Here is a 24,589-nt window from a genome sequence, read left to right as displayed (position 1 = left end):
GGGTGAGGAGATTGAGGAGGGGATGTGGGCGGATGCCCTAGAAAGGGTGAACTCCTCCTCTTCGTGTGCGAGGCTTAGCCTCATACAGTTTAAGGTACTGCATAGGGCTCATATGACCGGGACAAGGATGAGCCAGTTTTTTGGGACCGAGGACAGGTGTATTAGGTGCTCAGGGAGCCCAGCAAACCATGTCCACATGTTCAGGGCATGCCCAGCGCTGGGGGAATTTTGGAAGGGTGTAGCAAGGACGGTATCGAGGGTGGTAGGATCCAGGGTCAATCCAGGCTGGGGACTCGCAATATTTGGGGTTGCAGTGGAGCCGGGAATGCAGGAGGCGAAAGAGGCCGGTGTTCTGGCCTTTGCGTCCCTAGTAGCCCGGCGGAGGATTCTTCTTCAGTGGAAGGATGCAAGGCCCCCAAGCGTGGAGGCCTGGGTCAACGATATGGCGGGGTTTATTAAATTGGAGAGGGTGAAATTTGCCCTAAGGGGGTCAGTGCAGGGGTTTTTCAGGAGATGGCAACCATTCCTAGATCTACTGGCAGAACGGTAAAAACAAAAGGTCAGCAGCACCGGGCCGGGGGGGGGGGGGGGGGGGGGGGGGGGGTTTGTCTCTTTGTTTTTGTTTTGGGTTGAATATCTGTCTTTTGCCAATGACGGGCGTTAATTTATTGTTTCTCTTTTGTATTTACGACGGGGGGTTCTGTTTTATTTTGTTCTTAGAATTTTCTGTTATTGTTTTCTTTTTTGTGAAAATGTGAAAATTTTAATAAAAATTATTTTTTTTTAAAAGATCACCCATTGTTCCGTTACAGCTTTTCTTGACAGTCTTTTGTTCTATTTTACCTTGGCAAGATTGCTTCTCATCCTTCTGAAATTAGCCCTTTTCAAATCTACTTTAGATTGTTACCTGCCCTTCCCCATTATTAATCTAATTCTAAACCTTATGATGTGACGATCACATTTAGTTAAGTTTACCCTCTCAGATACCTGGCCCATTTGGCATAATGTCCAAAGGCGTTTTCCTGTACACATCTCAGAAATTCCTCCCCTCCTTTTCCTTTGCCCCAATGTTATTCCAATCGATATTTGGTAATGAAAGTCTCCCTGTATCACCACACAATGGGGATTTGCTCTCTGTGAGATTTGCTCCTCTATCCCTCTTTCACTATTTGGAGGTCTATAAAATACCCCCAGAAGTGAAGCAGCAGGAGCACCTCAGGGCAGTGCCCAAGGCACAACCATCTTCAGCTGCTTCATTAATAACCTTCCTTCTATCACAAGGTTAGAAGTGGGTATGTTCATTGCTCAATGTCCAGCTCAATGTTCAGCACCATTCACAACTCCTCAGATACGGAAGCAGTCCGTGTCCAAATGCACCGAGACCTGGATAACATTCAAGCTTGAGCTGACAAGTGGCAAGTTACATTCTCACCACACAAGTGCCAGGCAATGGCCACCTCCAACAAGAGAGAATCTAACCATCCCCCCTTGACATTCAATGGCACTAACATGGCTGAATCCCCCATTACCAACATGTTGGGCATTACCATTGATCAGAAACTGAACAGGGTCAACTTTATAAATACTGTGGCTACAAGAGCAGGTCCTGCGTCAAGCATCTCACCTCCTGACTTCTCAAAGTCTATCATACAATCATAGAATTTACAGTGCAGGAGGCCGCCACTTGGCCCATCGAGCCTGCACCGGCCTTACAAAGAGCACCCTACTGAAGCCCACGTATCTACCCTATGCCTGTAACCCAGCAACCCCCACTTAACATGTTTTGGATACTAAGGGCAATTTATCATGGCCAGTCCACCTAACCTGCACATCTTTGGACTGTGGGAGGAAACCGGAGCACCCGGAGGAAACCCACGCAGACACAGGGAGAACGTGCAGACTCCGCAGAGACAGTGACCCAGCCGGGAATCGAACCTGGGACCCTGGGGCTGTGAAGCAACTGTGCTAACCACTATACTACCATGCTGCCTCGACCATATACAAGGCATAAGTCACGAGTGTGATGGAATACTCCCCACTTGGCTGGATGGGTGCAGCTCGAGCAACACTCAAGAAGCTCGACACCATCCAGGACAAAGCAGCTTATCCATTTTGAATGTTGTTACAGCCTGAAGGATATTGAGCATCTTACTCTTAGCAACAGATCTGTCTGGAAGGAAATTTATTTTTCAATGTAACCTTTATTTACATACTTAACTAAGTAAGGATGACACCGTATCAGGACTGAGCCACTTCTCCGCTCTCAGATTCTCCTCATTCTCTTCTGTGTGAAATCATTATTGCAGAGTTCCTTATGCACATGCCCATTAGCTGTTGTTAGAGAAGTCTTAGAGTTAACCCATTATTCTCCACCATCCACCACATTAAACACCCAATTCCCCCCACCACTGCATACCACATACAAAATGTAACCTTTATTTACATTAGGGGCTGGTTTAGCACAGGGCTAAATCACTGGCTTTGAAAGCAGACCAAGGCAGGCTAGCAGCAGGGTTCAATTCCGTACCAGCCTCCCCGAACAGGCGCCGGAATGTGGCGACTAGGGGCTTTTCACAGTAACTTCATTTGAAGCTTCCTTGTGACAATAAGCGATTTTAATTTTTTTCATTTCAAAGCAAAGAAAGTAGATCATAGGCTGCTTTACTCTTTGAGAAAGAGCTAACAGGTGGTTATTTAACCTGAAGGTCACCACACCTTAGGCGAGGGGCAAGGTTGAGAAGGCATGGCCTGATAAAAACAGGCTCACAACTGTTGTGAATGAGATCCAATCTTCCCTCTCCCACAACGGCCCCTCACACACCCTCTCCCACACTGGCCCCTCGCACTCTCCCTCACACTCCCCCTCACATAACTGCCCCTCGCAATCCCCCTCCCACACCCACAACAGCCCCTCACACTCCCTCCCACACACTCCCCCTCCCACGACAGCCCTCACACTCCCCCTCCCAAAACAGCCCCTCACACTCCCTCCCACAACAGTCTCTCTCTCTCTCTCTCTCTCTCCCTCCTACAACCCCCCCCCCCCCCCCTCTCTCTCTCTCTCCACCTCTCACAATGGCCCTTGGAGAGGAAATCAGCCAGGAATCCTGCTCCTGGTCACTGTCCAGGGACCCCTGGGTTAGAGAGAGGGGGCAATCAGCCAGGATTCCTGCTCCTGATCACTGTCCAGGAACCCCTGGATTAGCGAGAGGGGGAAATCAGCAGGATTCCTGCTCCTGATCACTGTCCAGGGACCCCTGGGTTAGAGAGAGGGGAAATCAGCCAGGATTGCTGCTCCTGATCACTGTCCAGGGACCCCTGGGTTAGAGGGGGAAATCAGCCAGGATTGCTGCTCCTGATCACTGTCCAGGGACCCCTGGGTTGGAGAGAGGGGAAATCAGCCAGGATTGCTGCTCCTGATCACTGTCCAGGGACCCCTGGGTTAGAGGGGGAAATCAGCCAGGATTGCTGCTCCTGATCACTGTCCAGGGACCCCTGGGTTGGAGAGAGGGGAAATCAGCCAGGATTGCTGCTCCTGATCACTGTCCAGGGACCCCTGGGTTAGAGAGAGGGGAAATCAGCCAGGATTGCTGCTCCTGATCACTGTCCAGGGACCCCTGGGTTAGAGAGAGGGGAAATCAGCCAGGATTGCTGCTCCTGATCACTGTCCAGGGACCCCTGGGTTAGAGGGGGAAATCAGCCAGGATTGCTGCTCCTGATCACTGTCCAGGGACCCCTGGGTTGGAGAGAGGGGAAATCAGCCAGGATTGCTGCTCCTGATCATTGTCCAGGGACCCCTGCGTTAGAGAGACGGGAAATCAGCCAGGATTCCTGCTCTGTGATTTCTCAAAGCCACAATTATAAAAAGCCAAGCAGAAATGAGAAGCTGTTGTCCTGGTTTCTAATCCCCAACTGGGCTGAGTGTCTTGTGACATTCAGAAGTCACGTGTGTAAAGATCTGTGTTAAACAGAAACATTATTTGTTTCAGTGACAGACAGGAAAGGAAGAATACAAAGCACAGATCTTCACAGGGCACCGATACACTCATTCAGGATAAATGCTCAGTCTGAGGCACGGCAGCAGAATGAAAACGAGAACGTGATAATGGACAATTGGGTGCAAGATGGACGTGAAGAGGCAGAGAATGAGGCAGAGCGGGAGAGGGGGCAGCAATACACGAGTGCACGAAAGGTGCAGGAGGGGACAAGTACACAAAGGGAGGCAAGAGGGACAGAAATAGAGATAAAGAAACAGATATAAAGTGTCTGAAAGGCTGAGGGACAAGAATCAGGAACAAAATGAGAGGCTGGGAGGCATAGAGAACTTTGATCAAGAGAGCCTGCTGTTTCTGACAGAGGGAGTGTTGAGGATATATTTTGTCATTTGCCCATTGTGCGCAGCTCATCCTACAAAAGGGATTAAAATTATATCCTTTGTGCCTGAGATTAAATGGATATTGTTGTTTGCAATTCCTGTCCTGAGTGACTATGCAAACCCCTCACATTCTCCAACACCATCCACTTGGAAAGAATATTAGATTCACAGACACTCCCCTCCAGTATATTCATACTGATGGCTGTGTGGATTTCACAGACTCTCATTACCTACCCTCCAGAAAACTCATCACCGATCACCGCCCAAGATTAGAGATGGATTATCTCTGTAACTGAAATAGGCCAAAGGCAGGAACCTATATTGCATCAATGAATTCAAGAGAGGGGAAATCAGACAGGTTCCTGCTCCTGATCACTGTCCAGGGACCTCTGGGTTGGAGAGAGGGAGTAGAAATCAGCCAGCTTTCCTGCACCTGATCACTGTCCAGTTACCTCTGGGTTAGATAAAGATGGGGAAATCAGAAAGGGTTCCTGTTCCTGATCACTGTCCAGTAACCCCTGGGCTAGAGAGAGAGGGGGAAATTGGCCAGGGTTCCTGCTCCTGATCACTGTCCAGTAACCCCTGGGTGAAATAGAGATGGGGAAATCATAAAGGGTTTCTGTTTCTGATCATTGTTAAGTAACCCCTCGGTTAGATAGAGAGGTGGAAATCGGTCAGGATTTTGGGTGGCATGGTAGCACAGTGGTTAGCACTGTTGCGTCACGGCGCCAGGGTCCCAGGTTCGATTCTCAGCTTGGATCACTGTCTGTGTGGAGTCTGCACGTTCTCCCCTTGTCTGCATCTCCAGGTGCTCCGGTTTCCTCCCACAAGTCCCGAAAGACACGCTTATTACGTAATTTGGATATTCTGAAGTCTCTGTGTACCGAACAGACGCCGGAACCTGGCGACTAGGGGCTTTTCACAGTAACTTCACTGCAATGTTAATGTAAGCCTATTGTGACAATAAAGATCACTGTCCAGTAACCCCTGTGTTAAGAGAGAGAAGGAGAATCAGCCAGGATTCCTGCTCCAGATCACTCTCCAGTAACCCCTGGGTTAGAGAGAGGGGGGAAATCAGCTAGGGTTCCTGCTCCAGATCACTGTCCATTAACCCCTGGGTTAGAGAGAGTGGGAGAATCAGCCAGGATTCCTGCTCCAGATCACTGTCCAGTAACCCCTGGGTTAGAGAGAGAGGTGGAAATCGGCCAGGATTCCTGCTCCTGATCACTGCCCAGTAACGCCCGAGTTAGATAGAGGGGGATTGTCCAGAATTCCTGCTACAGATCACTGTCCAGTAACCCCTGGGTTAGATCGGGAGGGGGATTGTCCAGAATTCCTGCTCCAGATCACTGTCCAGTAACCCCTGGGTTAGAGAGAGAGGGGAAATCAGCCAGGGTTCCTGCTCCTGATCACTGTAAAATAACCCCTGGGTTAGAGAGAGAGGGAGAATCAGCTAGGATTCCTGCTCCTGATCACTGTCCAGTAACCCCTGGGTTAGAGAGAGAGGGAGAATCAGCCAGGATTCCTGCTCCTGATCACTGTCCAGTAACCCCTGGGTTAGAGAGAGAGGAGAAACCAGCCAGAGTTCCTGCTCCTGATCACTGTCCAGTAACCCTTGGGTTAGATAGAGAGGCAGAAATCGGCCAGGATTCCTGATCACTGTCCAGTAACCCTTGGGTTAGATAGAGAGGGAGAAATCGGCCAGGATTCCTGATCACTGTCCAGTAACCCTTGGGTTTGATAGAGAGGGAGAAATCGGCCAGGATTCCTGATCACTGTCCAGTAACCCCTGGGTTAGATAGAGAGGGGGATTATCCAGAATTCCTGCTCCTGATCACTGTCTAGTAACGCCAGAGTTAGATAGAGAGGGGTAATCGACCAGGATTCCTGCTCCAGATCACTGTCCAGTAACCCTTGGGTTAGGTTGAGAGGGGGTTGGCCAGGGTTCCTGGTTTTGATTAGGGCTGCCAGCTGTGATTAAGTGTATTCCTAGAGATTTTATTACATGACTTGCCCTCACACTCTAGCCATTAGTCGACTAACTCATCCATCCCCGTGATGTACGGCCTTCCTATGCCAACTGAAAAGCAAAAAACTCATTACCCAATTGGGTGATACTTGGCTGTCAGCGAAACAGACATTTTTAAAAATCCAGTTTCAATATTTTTATATCTGATAAAATTCACTTTCTTTTTATAACCGAATTGCTGAAAACCTCCTTGTACCTGGTCCCGTGCTTGGTGCACGCTCCTTCTTCTATACATTCGCTTCAAGCCATACTCCCATGTTCTCCAGGAGAGGTCATGAGTCATGTCATTATGCTCCATGGGTTAAACAAATCCTAAACGCTTTATCAACCATTCAGTGTTTACTCTGTGCCACAGATCTCCTCTATTGCACAGCTTTGATCATAATGAACCCTTCTCTGACTAATCATATTTGCTATGTCTCGCCTGGATACTGTATTAGCAACAAATCCTAATATTAATTGCCATTCGCCTACTTTTTGTGTCTCTCAGCAGCACCTAATGCGCTGTCCTTTCCTCTTTCTGCTCTCCCAAAGAGCCTTCAACTTACAACCCTCTCACTCTGAGAAATTAACCCAACCTCATGTCAACCTCTCTTCCTGTACCAACAGATCCACTCACCTGATGAAGGAGCTACGCTCCGAAAGCTAATGATTCTAAACAAACCTGTTGGACTTTAAGCTGGTGTTTTAAGACTTCTTACTGTGCCCACCCAAGACCAATGCCAGCATCTCCACATCATAACAAATCCAGAGTCATATAGTTATTTACTGGACAGAGGGAGGCTATTCGTCCAATCGAGTCTATGCTGGCTCTCTGAACAGCAATCCAGTCAGTCCCAACACCCCACTCTATCCCCAGACTCCTGCAAGATAATTTCCCTGAAGAGCCCATCTAATTTCCTTTTAAATTATTCATCGTCTCCACTCCCACCATTCTCATAGGCAGTGAGTTCCAGATAATTACTACTGGTTGTGTAAAAAGGCTCTTCCTCACTTTCCCCCTGCATCTCTCACCCAGAACCTTTAGAACTGTGACCTTCAGCCTATATTGCCTTCACCTATCCCTTCTACCAAGATGTACGAGGGGCATAAATAGTGCATTTGGAAGGAACTTTTCCCCTTAGCGGAGGGGGTCAACAACCAGGGGCCATAGATTTACGGTAAGGAGCAGGAGGTTTGGAGGGGATTTGAGGAAAAGCATTTTCACCCAGATGGTGGTGGGAATCTGGAACTCACTGGCCAAGAAGGTGTTAGAGGCAGGGACCCGCACAACATTTAAGAAGCATTTAGATAATCACTTGAAATGCCGCAGCATGCAAGGCTACGGACCAAGTGCTGGGAAATGGGATTGAGTAGATAGGTGCTTGATGGCCAACGCAGACACGATGGGTCAAGGGCCTCTTTCCATGCTGTAAAAACTCTACGACTCTATGTATCACCTCACACCTCATTCCATCTGCCACTTGTCAGTCCTTTCTGCTGGTCCATCTATGTCCTGTTATGGTCGATTTTTATCATCCTCGCTGATTGCCACTCCTGAAGAATTTGGTATCATCAGTAAATTTATCAGTTTTAAGGAACACCACTGTCTACCATCCTCCACTATGGAAAAACAACCATGTATCACCAGTCACTGTTTTGTGCCCCATCTCCAGCTCAGTGCATTTGCTTCAAAAATGACTCACTTTGTTAAAAAAGCAAACCACTCATTTCTTATTGGAACCCATAACAGAAAAATATTTTCCAATTGCCGCACTCTGACTGAACAACTATTCAACTCAGCGGTTATATCTATTTCACAACTGTCCGTGTGGAGTTTGCACATTCTCCCTGTGTTTGCGTGGGTTTCGCCCCCACAACCCAAAGACGTGCAGAGTAGGTAGATTGGCCACGCTAAATTGCCCCTTAATTGGAAAAAAACCATTGGGTACACTAAATTTTATTTAAAAAAGAAAGAAAAAATATATCTATTTCACAATTAGACTGTCAGCAGAATAATATAATAATAATAATTGTGTCACAAGTAGGCTTACATTAACACTGCAATGAAGTTACTGTACTGTATTCCACATCAATTGGTACATTATTAAAATTAGACAGATTCGTGGATAATTCACACGCTAAATATAATACTATAATACAGCCACTGAAGTTATATAGCATTATTGTTAAAATTACAGCCCAAACTACTATGTAATCAGATAAAAATTGATCTAAGTGATGGAAAGAATGAGGAGGAAGACTGGCTAAAATATATTGAAGTGGTTTTTAAGAAGGAACTTTAAGGAGAGAAGATTGCGAGGTGGTGAGGCTCAGGGAGGGAATTCCAAGCCCAACCAGACGGTTAAATACATGGTCGCCAATGGTGGAGAGATTAAACCAGAGGGTGGTGTGCAGGAGGCCAGAAACAGAGCAGTGCAGAGATCTTGGCTACAGAGTGAGGCGATGAAGACATTTAAACACAAGAATGAGAATTTGAAATTGGAGGAATTGTCGGACTGGGAGCCTGAGTATTTTCAGTCAGACATGGTGTAAAGACGATATGTAAAAACACTTCTGAAAAGGCTGAACCCATTTCAGGTGCTCAAATCTAATGATCCTTTGCTTTTTTTAAAACTTTTTCACCCTGTAGGAATTGGTTTCTGCTCTACTACAGGGAAGGAGGTGAGCTGTTGCTAAGTATCCGGTAAGTGGTCAAGAGAATTTGTGATAGGATTAATAAATATTTCAAAGAAAATAAATAATTGAATAAAATAATTAAGTAATTAAAGCTCATGAGTATGGCAGGATAGATGATGTGCCATGGCTGCAGCATATGGGAGCTCATTGATACCAGTGTTGTCCAGGGCAAGCAAGTCTGAGGAGCTTCGGCTCAGGAACCGGAGGCTGAGCTGCGCACAAATCAGGGAGGGCGAGAGTTACCTGAACACTTTGTGTCAGGAGGGGCAGGTCACACCCCTTGGAGTGGGGTCTTCTGGTTTGGAGAGCGGTCATGGACAGGAGGTGTGACTGCAGCTGAGGCAAGTAAGATGACCCAGAGGGCAGGAGTGTCCGCCTCTACAATTGTCCAAAAGTGTGAGGTTCTTTCAGCTTGTTTGGATGAAAGTGGGGGCTGCAAGGTGGATGTGCTGACTGACCATGGCACGGTGGTACAGGAAGCCAGTTAAGTGGGGGGGAATCAAATAAGAATGTAGTGTTAGTAGGGGACAGAATAGTGAGGGAGATTGACACTGTTCTCTGTAGCAAGGAGCAAGAGTCCAGATGGCTGTGTTGCCTGCCTGGTGCCAGGGTTCGGAACATCTACTCAGGGATGAACAGGAACTTGCAGTGGAAAGAGGAGGATTGAGTGGTCATGATCCACGTAGGTACCAAACACATAGGCAGGATGAGGAAGAAGGTTCTGCATAGTCAAGTATGAGGAGCTAGGCACCATATTAAGAAGCAGCACCTCAAAGGCAATAATTTCTGGATATTTACCTGAGCCACCTGCAAATCGGCATAGATCAAATCAGATGAGGGAAATTAACGCGTGGCTCAAAGACTGGTGTGGGAGAAATGGGTTCCGGTTCATGGAACACTGGCACCAGGACTGGGAAAAGTAGGATCTGTACCAATGGGGTGGCCGACACTGTGGTGATATGCATCACTGGAGATACACAAGGGGTTAATGTAAGTACACGTAGACTAGCTAGACACTAGAGGGAGCACCAGAGACATGACACACAGACAATCAACCAATAGGTCAGTAAGATAGGACACGACCAATGGGCATTCACGATACACACAGAGGTGACACTACTACAGGGGGGCATTACACCAACCCATATATAAAGGACACAGCACACATGATCTTCCTCTTTCCAGTGGAGACACTCAGTGAGTACAGACACAGGGTTGATTGAACATCACACCCACTACGTGGATTGGAGCAGACTGGTTCGTCAGTCTGAGTAGCTATAGAAGGATTAACAGTAGAGGCGAATCCGAATAGGAGAATTGTAAATAGTTCAATAAACGTGTTGAAGTTATCTCCACGTCTGAACCTTCCTTTGTCAGAGTGAACATCAAGGAAGCAGCTTATGCTACGCCAAGAGCATAACAAGACAGACACCTGAAACATGCTGGGGCTGATGTTCTAGTGATCCGCATAACTCGCGAAATAGAGAGAGTTTTAAATTGAATAGTGGAGGCAGGGATCAAATTTGGGAAGATTTGATAAACTAAAGAGTAGAGACAATGCAAGAGAGAAAGGTGCTAATCTGGGAAATGATAAAATGGACCCCGACAGGAAGGGACAGAGAGAACAAATCTAAGAGTAAATCACAGTAATCGCTTATCAGCAGATAAGGTTAGATGCTACAAAGATAAGGACAAAAGGACAAAACTAAAGGCTTTGTATCTAAACATACACCGCATTTGAAACAAAAACAATAAACTGATAGTGATAGCCATTACAAAGACATGGCTACAGAATGACATAGACCTGAATATTGAAGGATATGTGACATTCAGGAAGGGCAGGAAAGAACAGGTGACTGTTAATTAATGATGGTGTTAGCACATTAGAGAGAGAGAGACAACCGAGATTCAGGAAACCAGGATGTGGAAACAGTTTGGGTTGAGATGGGAAATAATAAAGGCAAGAAGAGACACTTGTGCGAGCCCCCCAATTGTAACAACATGGTAGGACAGAGGATATAAAGAGATAATGGGAAAGAAAGAGAGAAAGCGGGAAAAACTTAACAGGCTTGGTCCACTCCATCGTGACACCCAACTCCCCATCCCTTTCCTCTGGCACCTTCCCTTTAAATTACAGAAGGTGCAACACCTGCCTCTTTACCTCCTCACCGTTCGAGGCCCCAAACACTCCTTTCAAGTGAAGCAATGTTTCACTTGCACTTCCTTCAATTTGGTTTATTATATTCGCTGCTCCTAAAGGGGTCTCCTCTACACTGAGGACACTAAACACAGACTGGGTGACCACTGTGCGGAACACCTTCGCTCAGTCCATAAGCATGACCCCCAACCCACCTGTCACTTGCCATTTTAACTCAGCACCTTGCTTTCATGCCCACATGTCCGGCCGTGGCCTGCTGCATCTCATCTTCCGTTTGGGCACATTACAGCCCTCAGGGCTTAACACCGAGTTCAGCAACTTTAGACTGTGACCTTTCTCCTCCATAGAACATAGAACATAGAACAGTACAGCACAGAACAGGCCCTTCGGCCCTCAATGTTGTGCCGAGCCATGATCACCCTACTCAAACCACGTATCCACCCTATACCCGTAACCCAACAACCCCCCCCCCCCCCCCCCCCCTTAACCTTACTTTTTATTAGGACACTACGGGCAATTTAGCATGGCCAATCCACCTAACCCGCACATTTTTGGACTGTGGGAGGAAACCGGAGCACCCGGAGGAAACCCACGCACACAGGGGGAGGACGTGCAGACTTCACACAGACAGTGACCCAGCCGGGAATCGAACCTGGGACCCTGGAGCTGTGAAGCATTTATGCTAACCACCATGCTACCCTGCTGCCCCACTTTTTAAAATATCCCACATGTTTTTGTCACAGTGCAAATCCTTCCCCCTCCCCCACACCTTATCATCGTTCTCTTGTCCCCAAGATTGCTACATTTCTGTTGCAATCTCTTCCAGCTACAGTATAGGATCTAACAGATTCTCCCTCTCTCTCAATTCGGATGGAGAACAGTCTCGAAATGCTAACTCGGTTTTCTCTCCCTACAGATGCTGACAGGCCTGCTGAGTTTTCCGAGCAGTCTCCGTTTATTTCAGATTCCAGCATCCGCGGTACTTTGCTCAGAAAGGTGCAGCGATAATCATGGGGGACTTTAATCTACATATAGGCTGGAAAAATCAGATGGGCTAAGGTGGAGTAGAGGAGGAGTTCACTGAATGTTTTCAGGATAGTTGCTTAGGACAGCAGGTTCTGGAGCCAACCAGAGAGCAATGTGATAGGATTAACTGACGACGTCACAGTGAATGCACCTCTAGGTAGCAACGATCATAACATGATTGATCAGTTTGAGAGTGAGAAGAGTGCGTCCAAGACTAGTATTTTAAACTTAAATAAGGGCATGAAAGTGGAGTTAGCTCAAGTGAACCAGCAAATGTGCTGAAGGGATATATCAACACAGGTTAACTGGCAGCCGTTTAAAGGGATATTTCAGAACACACATAAATGTAAGAAAAATTCCAAGGAGAGGGCCCATCATCTACGGTTAACTAAAAAAGTTAAAGACAATATTAAACTTAAAGAAAAAGCATATAATTGCACAAAGACGGGCGGCAGGTCAGAAGACTGGAAAGAATATAAAGAACAGCAAAGAAAGACAAAAAGATTGGTAAAGTGGGAAAAATAGAGAACGAGAGAAAGCTAGCTAGTAATATAAAGACGGAGAGCAAGACTTTCTAGAGATACCTAAATAAGAAAAGACTTCGGGTGAGCACTGGTCCGAAAGAACGTGCATCTGGGGAATTGATAATGGAAATTTGGGCTATGGCTTATTGCTTGAATGGGTATTTTGCATTGGTCTTCACCATAGAGGACACAAATAACATTCCATAAAAGTTGAAAATCAGAAAATGGAAGACAGGGAGAAACTCAGAAACATTACAATCACCAGGGAAGCGACATTGGGCAAATTGTTGGGTCTGCGGGCTGACAAACCCCTAGGGTCTGGATGGGCGTCACGCTAAGTCTTGAGAGAAGAGTGGCTAGTGAGACTGTGGATGCATTGGTTTTAATTTTCTAAAACTCCCGAGATTCGGGGAAGGTTCCATTAGATTGGATGATAGCAAATGCAACTCCATTATTCAAAACCGGAGGGAGACAGATAGCGGGAAACTACAGACCAATTAGCCTAACAACTGTCGTAGGGAAAAGGTTAGAAACCATTATTAAATATAGCAGGACACTTGGAAAAAGTCACGGCAATCAGGCAGAGGATTTTGAAAGGGAGATCATGTTTAAACAATTTATTCAAGTTCTCTGATGGAGTCGTATGTGCTGTGGATAAAGGGGAATGGCGGATGTACTGAACTTAGATTTCCAGAAGGCATATTTGATAAGGTGCCACATCAAAGGTTATTAAAAATAAAAGCTCATGGTTTAGGGGGTAATATATTGGCATAGATAGAAGACTGGCTGGCTAACAGGAAACAGTTGGCATAAATGGGTCTTTTTCTGGTTGGCAGGATGTGACGAGTGGTGTGCCACAGGGATCTGTGCAGAAGCCTCAATCCTTTCACAATTCATTAAAATGACTTGGACGAAGGGACTGAAAGTATGATTGCTCAATTTGCTGACGGCACAAAGATAGGTAGGAAAGTAAATTGTGAAGCAGACGCAAGGAGGCTGCAAATGGGAAATGGAGTCTGACGTGGGCAAATGTGAAATTGTCCAGTTTGGCAGGAAGCACCGCCGGCCCTAGGGTTGCTGACGCCCCGGGCAAGCTGAACTTCGGCGCCCTTGGGGGGGGGGGGGGCCAGAGGGGGGGAGGCGGGGGGGGGGGCCGGAGTGACCACCGGCGAGCCTGGATCCATCCGCCATGTTTGTGCGGGGCGGCCTGAGGGAGGGCGGCCACCGCGCATGCGCTGGTTGGCACCGGCCCAACTGTGCATGCGCGGGACCCGAGTCTTTTACGCGGCGCCGGGTCTCTGACGCCGGTCACGCACTCCTTCATGGCACCCCCTAGCACATGGCGCCCGGGGCGACTGCCCGAGTTGCCGGTACCCTGAGCCGGCCCTGGCAGGAAGAATAAAAAAGATGATATAAATGATGAGATATTGCAGAGCTTCCAAGGAGCAGAGGGATCTGGGTGTCCTAGTGCATGAATCACAAAATGCTAGTTTGTAGGTGCAGCAAGTAATTGGGAATTGATAGAATGTTAATGTTTACTGCGAGGAGAATTGAATGCAAAAGTAGGGAGGTTGTGCTTCAGCGGTATGAGGCATTAGTGAGATCACATCTGGACTATTGTGTACGTATTGGTCAACTTATTTAAGGAAAGATGTTAGAAGCAGTTCAGAGAAGGTTAACTGAACTAATCCCAGGAATGGGTGGGTTGTCTCATGGGGAAAGGTTGGATTTGTATTTACTGGTACTTTGAAGAGTAAAATTGATCAATGCCTTTAAGATCATGAGGAAAGGGCAGCACGGTGGCCTAGTGGTTAGCACAGCTGCCTCACGGCGCTGAGGTCCCAGGTTCGATCCCGGCTCTGGGTCACTGTCCGTGTGGAGTTTGCACATTCTCCCCGTGCCTGCGTGGGTTTCGCCCCCACAACCCAAAAATGTGCAGAGTAGGTGGATTGGCTGCACTAAATTGCCCCTTAATTGGAAAACATAATTGGGTTATCTAAATTTTTTTTTTTTTTAAAAGATCATGAGGAAAATTGACAGGGTGGAGAGGATGTTTCCTCTTTTGTCAGTAAATCTAGAACTAGATTACAAATAAGGGGTTACTCATTTAAGACAGAAATTAGGAGAATTTCTTTCTCCGAGGGTCGTGAGACTCTGGAACTCTTCTTCAAAAGGCAGTGGAAGCAGAGTACATAGAACATAGAACAGTATAGCACAGAACAGGCCCTTCGGCCCTCAATGTTGTGCCGAGCCATGATCACCCTACTCAAACCCACGTATCCACCCTATACCCGTAACCCAACAACCCCCCCCTTAACCTTACTTTTATTAGGACACTACGGGCAATTTAGCATTGCCAATCCACCTAACCCGCACATCTTTGGACTGTGGGAGGAAACCGGAGCACCCGGAGGAAACCCACGCACACACGGGGAGGACGTGCAGACTCCACACAGTCAGTGACCCAGCCGGGAATCGAACCTGGGACCCTGGAGCTGTGAAGCATTTATGCTAACCACCATGCTACCCTGCTGCCCCAAAGAGTGTTTGAATTTTTTTACGGCAGAGTTGGATAGATTCTTCATTAACAAGGGGTGAAAGGGGTGGCATGGTGGCGCAGTGGGTTAGCCCTGTTGCGTCACGGCACCGAGATCCCAGGTTCGATCCTGGCTCTGGGTCACTGCCCGTGTGGAGTTTGCACATTCTCCCCGTGTTTGCGTTTTGCTCCCACAACCCAAAGATGTGCAGCATAGGTGGATTGGCCACGCTAAATTGCCGCTTAATTGGAAAAAGTGAATTGGGTACTATAAATATATTTTTAAACCACTGCTGCCTACAGCTCTGAGGGCCCGGGTTCGATCCTGGTCCCGGGTCAGTGTGTGGAGTTTGCACATTCTCGCCGTGTCTGCGTGGGTTTCGCCCCCACAACCCAAAGATGTGCAGGTTAGGTGGATTGGCCACGCTAAATTGCCCCTTAATTGGAAAAAATAATTGGGTACTCTAAATTTATTTTAAAAAACAAAGGGGTGAATGGTTATCAAGGTTGAGGCAGGATTTTGGGGTTGAGGTTTGTGGTTGTCGGTATTAGGGGTTTTACGGTACCCAGGTTGAGGCTGTAAGACCATCGGTGTGGGAGATACCCGAGACAACCAGGTCTACGTCCGACATCTGCTAGCGACAAGGCGACAAATCCCGGGGGAATCGCTGGATGAATTCTACCGTGCGCTCTGGTACTATGTAGGAACTGTGACTGCCCGCAAGTTTCAGCCAGCGACCACACAGAACTTTTAATCCGGGACGCATTCATTGCAGGTATGCTGTCCTCCCAAATCCATCAGCGGCTGCTAGAGAAAGAGACACTAGGCCTCAAGGAGGCACGGGCCCTTGCTAGCTCCGATATGGCCTCCCGCAACGCCCGCGCGTACGTCCCCGACTGCGCGGCAGCCCCTTGGGCAGCGTGGAACCCGCCCGTGGCTGACCTCGATGCATCCCCCATCAACCTTGTGCGCGCGGCTACCAGGCAGCCCCAGGGGGCCCCGCTGCTATTTTTGCGGGCAAGCCAAGCACACCTGGCAGCGCTGCCCGGCCCGCCTGCAAAGGGTGCGGCAAAAAGGGCCGTTTTGTGGCGGTATGCCAGGCCCGGGCAGTCACTGGCGTCTCCGGGGGCGAGCCGGGGCCGCCACCACAACTCTCTCCACGGGCCACATGCGGGCAGCGGGCGCCGCCATCTTCGTTTTCCCGAGCCACGTGCGGGCCCCATGCGCCGCCATCTTGTTCCCCAGGGACCATGTGCGACATGTGGGCGCCAGCATCTTGGCTGGAGTCTCAGGACCCCAATTCGGATGACCACACACCGCCTGAGGAAAATCTTCAACTTTTACCACAACTCGCCTCTGTGACCCTGGACCAGTCTCAGCCCCGAACGCTCTCGACCGCGACGACGACCGTGCTCATCAACGGACACAAAACATCCTGCCTGATTGACTCCGGGAGCACACAGAGCTTCATACACCCCAACACGGTAAGGCGCTGTTCTCTTCCCATACACCCAGTTAACCAAAGAATCTCCCTGGCCTCCGGGTCTCACTCTGTAGAGGTCAAGGGGTTCTGCGTAGCTAACCTCAAGGAAGGGAATTAAAAAATTTCAGACTCTATGTCCTTCCTCACCTCTGCGCTGCCACGCTCCTAGGTTTAGACTTCCAATGCAACCTCCGGAGCTTAAACTTTAAATTTGGCAGCCCTATACCCCCCTCACTGTCTGCAGCCTCGCGACCCTCAAGGTCGACCCACCTTCCCTTTTTGCAAACCTCACCCCAGATTGCAAACCCGTCACCACCAGGAGCAGACGGTACAGTGCCCAGGACCGGACCTTCATTCAGTCGGAAGACCAGCGGCTACTGAAAGAAGGTATTATCGAGGCTAGCAACAGCGCATGGAAAGCTTAAGTAGTGGTTGTAAAGACCAGGGAGAAGCACAGGGTGGTCATCGATTATAGTCAGACCATCAACAGGTATACGCAGCTCGATGCGTACTCTCTCCCCCCCGCATATCTGATTTGGTCAATCAGATTGCACAATACAAGATCTTTTCCACGGTGGATCTCAAATCCGCCTACCACCAGCTCCCCATCCGACCGGACGACCGCAAATACATTGTATTCGAAGCAGATGGGCGGCTCTATCACTTCCTGAGGGTTCCCTTCGGTGTCACAAATGGAGTCTCGGTCTTCCAACGAGAGATGGACCGAATGGTTGACCAGTACGGTTTGCGGGCCACATTTCTGTACCTCGGCAATGTCACCATCTGCGGCCACGACCAGCAGGACCACGACACCAACCTCCGAAAATTCCGCCATACCGCAAAAATCCTTAATCTCACCTACAACAGGGACAAATGCGTGTTCAGCACCGACCATCTAGCAATCCTCGGCTACGTAGTGCATGATGGAGTTATAGGCCCAGATCCCGAACGCATGCGCCCCCTAATGGAGTTTCCCCTTCCCCACTGCTCCAAGGCCCTGAAACGCTGCCTGGGATTTTTTTCATATTACGCCCAATTATGCGGACAAGGTCCGCCCACTAACCCAATCCACGGTTTTTCCCCTGTCGGCAGAGGCCCGCCAGGCCTTCAGCCGCATAAAAGCGGACATCGCAAAGGCCATGATGCACGCAATCGACGAATCCCTTCCATTCCAAGTCGAGAGCGACACGTCCGACATAGCTCTGGTGGCCGCCCTCAACCAACCGGGCAGGCCCGTGGCCTTCTTCTCACGCACCCTCCATGCTTCAGAAATCCGTCATTCCTCCGTTGAAAAGGAGGCCCAGGCCATAGTAGAAGCTGTGCAGCACTGGAGGCATTACTTGGCCGGCAGGAGATTCACGTTCCTCACTGACCATGTTCGATAATGTACAGCGGGGCAAGATAAAGAACGATAAGATCTTACGGTGGAGGATCGAGCTCTCCACCTACAACTATGAGATCTTGTATCGTCCCGGGAAGCTAAGCGAGCCTCCTGATGCCCTATCCCGCGGCACATGTGCCAACGCACAAGTGGACCGACACCGGGCCCTCCATGAAGATCTCTACCACCCAGGGGTCACTCGATTCTTCCATTTTATCAAGACCCGCAACCTTCCCTACTCCATCGAGGAGGTCAGGACCGCCACCAGGAACTGCCAAATCTGCGCGGAGTGCAAGCCACACTTCTACAGGCCAGAGAAAGTGCACCTGGTAAAGGCTTCCCATCCCTTTAAACGCCTCAGTATGGACTTCAAGGGGCCCCTCCCATCCACCGACCGCAACACGTACTTCCTGAACATGATTGACGAGTACTCCCGGTTCCCATTCGCCATCCCCTGCCCCGACATGACCGCAGCCACCGTCAAAAAAGCCTTCCAAGGTATCTTTACACTGTTCGGTTTCCCCGCCTACATACACAGCGATAGGGGATCCTCCTTCATGAGTGACAAACCCCGTCAATTCCTGCTCAGCAAGGGCATTGCCTCGAGCAGGACAACCAGTTATAACCCCCGGGAAAACAGGCAGGTAGAGAGGGAGTACGGAACGGTCTGGAAGACCGTCCTACTGGCCCTGCGATCCAGAAATCTCCCAGTCTCCCGCTGGCAGGAGATCCTCCCTGATGCTCTCCACTCCATCCGATCACTGCTGTGTACCACGACAAACGAAACACCTCATGAACATCTCCTTGAGTTCCCTAGGAAGTCCTCCTCCGGGACCTTGTTCCCAACCTGGCTGGCAGCTCCTGGACCCATCCTGCTCCGCAAACACGTGCGGGCTCACAAGTCGGACCCATTGGTCGAGTGAGTCCACCTCCTGCACGCTAACCCTCAGTACACCTACGTGGCGTACCCCGACGGCCGACATGATATGGTCTCCCTACGGGACCTGGCGCCCGTTGGATCCCCACCTACACCCCCCCACCTACCCCACCCTCCCTCCCAGCAGCGCACCCCATGGCCGCCCCCTTCCCAGGTGGATCAGTTCTCCCATTGGTCCCATCTAGGGGTGATGAAGCTGCCGAAGAAACCAAAATCACGCTCCGGAGTCACGGATGCCCGAGCCGGCGCCTGCATCCCGCCGAAACTGCGATGATCACAGAGGACGACCAGGGCCCCCGATCGACTAATTGCTTCATTTTGATATGTACATGTAAATAAATACTGTAAATAGTTGACATGTAACAAGGCAAAACACTGTACCACTGACGGGTACCACCATAATCTCAACCTCTACCACTGTATAACGCAAGACCACCACCCCGCCGGACTCTTTTTTTAAAACAGGGGGTGAATGTGGTAGTCGGTATTAGGGGTATTATGGTACCCAGGTTGATGCTGTAAGACCATTGGTGTGGGAGGTACCTGAGACAGCAAGGCCATTGGTTGAAGCCTGCCTGCTGGTTTCGCCCAGTAAGGCAGAGTATAAGAGTCTGTGTCTCCCCAGCAGCTGCATTCTGTACCTGCGCTGCTGGGGGAAACATCTGGTCCAATAAAGCCTTCAATTGTCATCCAATCTCACTTGAGTCATTGATCGAGCATCAAGGTTACATTCAGATCAGCCATGATCTCATTGAATGGTGGAATGGGCTCGAGGGGCTGAGTGGCCTACTCCTGCTCCTAATTCATATGTTCGTATGTTCATATGTAAGTTCACATACAGAAGCCAGATTGTCTATATTACTCTGTATCTAATCACATGCTATACCTGCACTGGGAGTGTTTGATGGGGTCACTGTAGAGAGAGCTTTACTCTGTATCTAACCCTGTGCTGTACCTGTCCTGGGAGTGTTTGATGAGGACAGTGTTGAGGGAACTTTACTCTGTATCTAACCCTGTGCTGTACCTGTCCTGGGAGTGTTTGATGAGGACAGTGTAGAGGGAGCTTTACTCTGTATCCAACCCTGTGCTGTACCTGTCCTGGGAGTGTTTGGTGACGACAGTGTTTTTTTGAATACAAATTCAGAGTACCTGCACATCTTTGGGTTGTGGGGGTGAGACCCACGCAAACACAGGAAGAATGTGCACACTCCACACAGACAGTGACCCGGGGCCGGGATCGAACCCAGGCTCTCGTTGCCGTGAGACAGCTGTGCTAACCACTGCGCCGCCGTACTATGTTTTTTAAAAATCCATTTACGGAATGTGGCCTCGCTGGCTAGGCCAGCATTTATTGCCCATCCCAAGTTGCCCTTCAGAAGGTGGTGGTGAGTTGTCTTCTTGAACTGCTGTAGTCCCCGAGGTGTTGGTACACACACTGTACTGCTGGGAGTGTACTGCTGTACTGCACGCTTTACTCTGTTTCTAATCCTGTGCTGTGCCTGTCCAATAGCTGTCAATTTCCAAAATTGACATTTGTGTTCAATAATCAATTCCACTGTTACCTTCACAAGAGAATGTGTAACATGTTGGGGAAAGGGCATCTGATGCTGTGGAATCCCAGCTTGGCTCAGGGTAACTGGAAATCAAACATTTGCCAGTGTTGTTCTAAGTTTTATTGTTTAATTACAAAGTTATTTTCAACATTAACAATCAATCGGGCTTAATATGCAATACTTTGTGCCTCAAACCTGCACTGGGTTATTTGTGTGCGAGAGTGTACAAGGAGAAGGTCTCAGGTACCAGAAACTCTACAGAGAGATTCAATCATTCCAGGATTTTATTTAAGTCAGATCCACAAATGGATGTTCAAAATAAAAGCATGTTAATTCATTTGGACAAGATTATAATTAACAAGTCTCGTGAGAATGATTGGGGGGGGGGGGGGGGGGGGGGGCGTGCAGAGGACACAATGAGAAGAGTTTCAACCAAAGCAATTAACAGCAAGAGGTGCTTTGCAATAGGGATGGATCATTTGAAAACAAACCCTCTGTGAGGTGTTCTAGTTTTGGTTAATGAAGGTTATCAGGGATAAAACTGAAATATAGAGCAGGCCAACACTCCCAATGCAGTACTGAGGGAGTTCTACACGGGTAGAGGCGCTGCTTTTTAGATGAGACAGTAAACCAAGGCGCCCCATCTGCTCTCTCGGGTGGTGTAACAGACCCTATCGCACTATTTTGTGAAAGAACAGGCGAGTTCTGCTGATGTCCTGGAAACTATTTCTTATCAATTAACATCACTAAAAACAACTAATCTTATAAATTTAGAGTACCCAATTCATTTTTTCCAATTAAGGGGCAATTTAGCGTGGCCAATCCACCTACCCTGCACGTCTTCGGGTTGTGCGGTCGAAACCCACGCAGACACGGGGAGAATGTGCAAACTCCACACGGACAGTGACCCAGAGCCGGGATCAAACCTGGGACCTCGGCGCCGTGAGGCAGCAGGGCTAACCCACTGCGCCACCGTGCTGCCCTAAAACTAATCTGATCATTGTCACACCGCTGTTTTTGGGGAATTCACTGTGCAAATTGACTGCCACATTTCCTATATTATATCAGTGATTACAGTTCGGAAAGAGAACCCATTGGCTGTAAGCCAGTTTGAGACGTCCAGTGACCGTGATATTCTCTCGGATATATTTCACAGGACAGACCGGGATAGGGAAGTGGAATTCAGCACAGGACTCCACATAACTTTCCTACAAAAGATTAAAAGAATCGGTTGAAGGACAGCACGGTGGCGCAGTGGGTTAGCCCTGCAGCCTCACAGCGCCGAAGTCCCAGGTTCGATCCCGGCCCTGAATCACTGTCCGTGTGGAGTTTGCACATTCGCCCCGTGTTTGCGTGGGTCTCACCCCACAACCCAAAAATGTGCAGGCTAGGTGGATTGGCCAAGCTAAATTGCCCCTTAATTCGAAAAAATGAATTGGGTACTCTAAATGTAAAAACAAAGGAATAAAACAGAATTGGTTGAATTCACAATCAGACTAGAAAAGTTTTTCGGTGAAGAATTCACTGTCTTCATCTATAGTGGATTTATCAATCCAAATTTTCTCAAACTAACATCATAAATGGGGCCACTGAACTGTTAAATGGTGGCAAGAAGGAAAATTCCTCCAGAGACTTGAGTTTCAATGGCAAAACCCATCAGAGCAACTGGGACGGACTTTACTCATAGGGCAACACTGCCCGAGACTGATGCTGTTTTCCATGCCCCAGTTCAAATCTTATCTGGGTGAAACCTGGAAAGAAACTCATCTCATAATCTGCTCATCCTAATGAAAAATCACAGTGTCTTTTTATCACTCTTCTGACTCTCTCCCTCTTGCTGTTTCTCACTGTCCATCTCTAGCTCATTTTTCTGTCTCTCGCTGACTCACTATTTCTGTTCCTCACTAGCTCTCTCTCTATTTCTCACTCACTATTTTTCTCTCTCACTCATTGTGTCTCTATTTCTCCCCCTCGCTCGCTCTCCAATCCCTTGCTATCTCCCTCACTTTCCCGCATTCTCTCACTTTGTCACTCTCACTATTTCACTCCCTCGCTATATGCCTCCCTATATCCTCCCTCGCTATATCCTTCCCTATATCCCTCCCTGTCTATATCCTTCCCTCGCTATATTCCTCACTCATTCCCTAACTATATCCCTCGCTCACTCTTTTCCTCATTATATCCCTCACTCACATTTTCCCTCACTCACACTTTCCCTCAATACATAACTCACTCACTATTTCCCTCTATATAACTCACTCACCATTTCCCTCTATATAACTCACTCACCATTTCCCTCAATATAACTCACGCACCATTTTCCTCAATAACTCACTCACCATTTTCCTCCCTCAATATATAACGTACTCACTATCTCCCTCCCTCCCTCACTATCTCCCTCCCTCACTATCTCCCTCCCTCCTTCCCTCCCTCCCTCACTATTTCCCTCCTCCCTCACTATTTCCCTCCCTCCCTCCCTCCCTCACTATTTCCCTCCCTCCCTCACTATTTCCCTCCCTCCCTCGCTATCTCCCTCCCTCCCTCACTATTCCCTCCCTCCCTCACTATTTCCCTCCTCACTATTTCCCTCCCTCCCTCACTATTTCCTCCCTCCTCCTCCCTCCCTATTTCCCTCCCTCCCTCCTTCCCTCCCTCACTCACTATTTCCCTCCCTCCCTCCTATTTCCCTCCCTCACTCACTATTTCCCTCCCTCACTCACTATTTCCCTCCCTCACTCACTATTTCCCTCCCTCCCTCACTCACTATTTCCCTCCCTCACTCACTCACTATTTCCCTCCCTCCCTATTTCCCTCCCTCACTATTTCCCTCCCTCACTAACTATTTCCCTCCCTCCTTCACTATCTCCCTCCCTCACTATCTCCCTCCCTCCCTCACTATTTCCCTCCCTCCCTCACTATTTCCCTCCCTCCCTCACTATTTCCCTCCCTCCCTCACTATTTTCCTCCCTCCCTCACTATTTCCCTCCCTCCCTCACTATTTCCCTCCCTCCCTCACTATTTCCCTCCCTCACTCACTATTTCCCTCCCTCACTCACTATTTCCCTCCCTCCCTCCCTCACTCACTATTCCTTCCCTCACTCACTATTTCCCTCCCTCACTCACTCACTATTTCCCTCCCTCCCTATTTCCCTCCCTCACTATTTCCCTCCCTCACTATTTCCCTCCCTCCCTCACTAACTCCCTCCCTCCCTCACTATCTCCCTCCTTCACTATCTCCCTCCCTCACTATTTCCCTCCCTCACTATTTCCCCTCCCTCCCTCACTATCTCCCTCCCTCCCTCACTATTTCCCTCACTCCCCTCCTGTCCGTTATATGAATCTATTCTCTTTCCCGCTCTCTCTCTCTCTCCCGGACTTTCTCTCTCACTTTCTCCGCTCTTACCCCATGTTTAGTTCCAGGAGCCGTTTCCTTTCTCTCCTTTTCCGCGAGTCCCGCCGCTCCGAATCCCTGCGCCTGTTTCCCGGGTTCAGCTTCGCCTCCTCCCGGGCTGCCGTGTCCGCCGCCTCCGCCGCCGCCGGCTGCCCGCTGCCTGTCCCCGGGCTCCGAGCCGCCGCTCCGCTCGCTCCCTGCATCAGAACAAAGTGATAGCGGAGCCGGCGCTCCCCAGCAACTCAGTGCTGCCGCCTGGGGAGAGGGCAGAGGGAGGGAGGGAGAGATGGAGGGAGGGATAGTGTGGATGGAGGGAGGGAGAGTGTGGATGGAGGGAGGGAGGGAGAGTGTGGATGGAGGGAGGGAGGGAGAGTGTGGATGGAGGGAGGGGAGGGAGAGTGTGGATGGAGGGAGGGAGGGAGAGTGTGGATGGAGGGAGGGAGGGAGAGTGTGGATGGAGGGAGGGAGGGAGAGTGTGGATGGAGGGAGGGAGGGAGAGTGTGGATGGAGGGAGGG

General features: G+C 49.1%; 1 protein-coding gene across 2 annotated transcripts in view; it reads right to left on the bottom strand.

Annotated features, from left to right (window-relative positions):
* The window catches only part of LOC119952905 (homer protein homolog 3-like), a 76,586-nt gene extending 52,272 nt beyond the window's left edge, over window positions 1–24,314 (bottom strand). For both annotated transcript variants that reach the window (XM_038776528.1, XM_038776529.1), the window contains exon 1: window positions 24,086–24,314. In XM_038776528.1, coding sequence (XP_038632456.1) covers window positions 24,086–24,276 — 191 coding nt within the window. In that variant the 5' untranslated portion in view covers window positions 24,277–24,314. The remainder of the gene's footprint in view (window positions 1–24,085) is intronic.
* Window positions 24,315–24,589: the final 275 nt, after the last annotated feature.

The sequence above is a fragment of the Scyliorhinus canicula genome, chromosome 18, assembly GCF_902713615.1.
Source record: "Scyliorhinus canicula chromosome 18, sScyCan1.1, whole genome shotgun sequence".
NCBI classification, from domain to species: Eukaryota; Metazoa; Chordata; class Chondrichthyes; order Carcharhiniformes; family Scyliorhinidae; genus Scyliorhinus; species Scyliorhinus canicula.
This window is presented reverse-complemented; position numbering and strand designations above follow the sequence as displayed.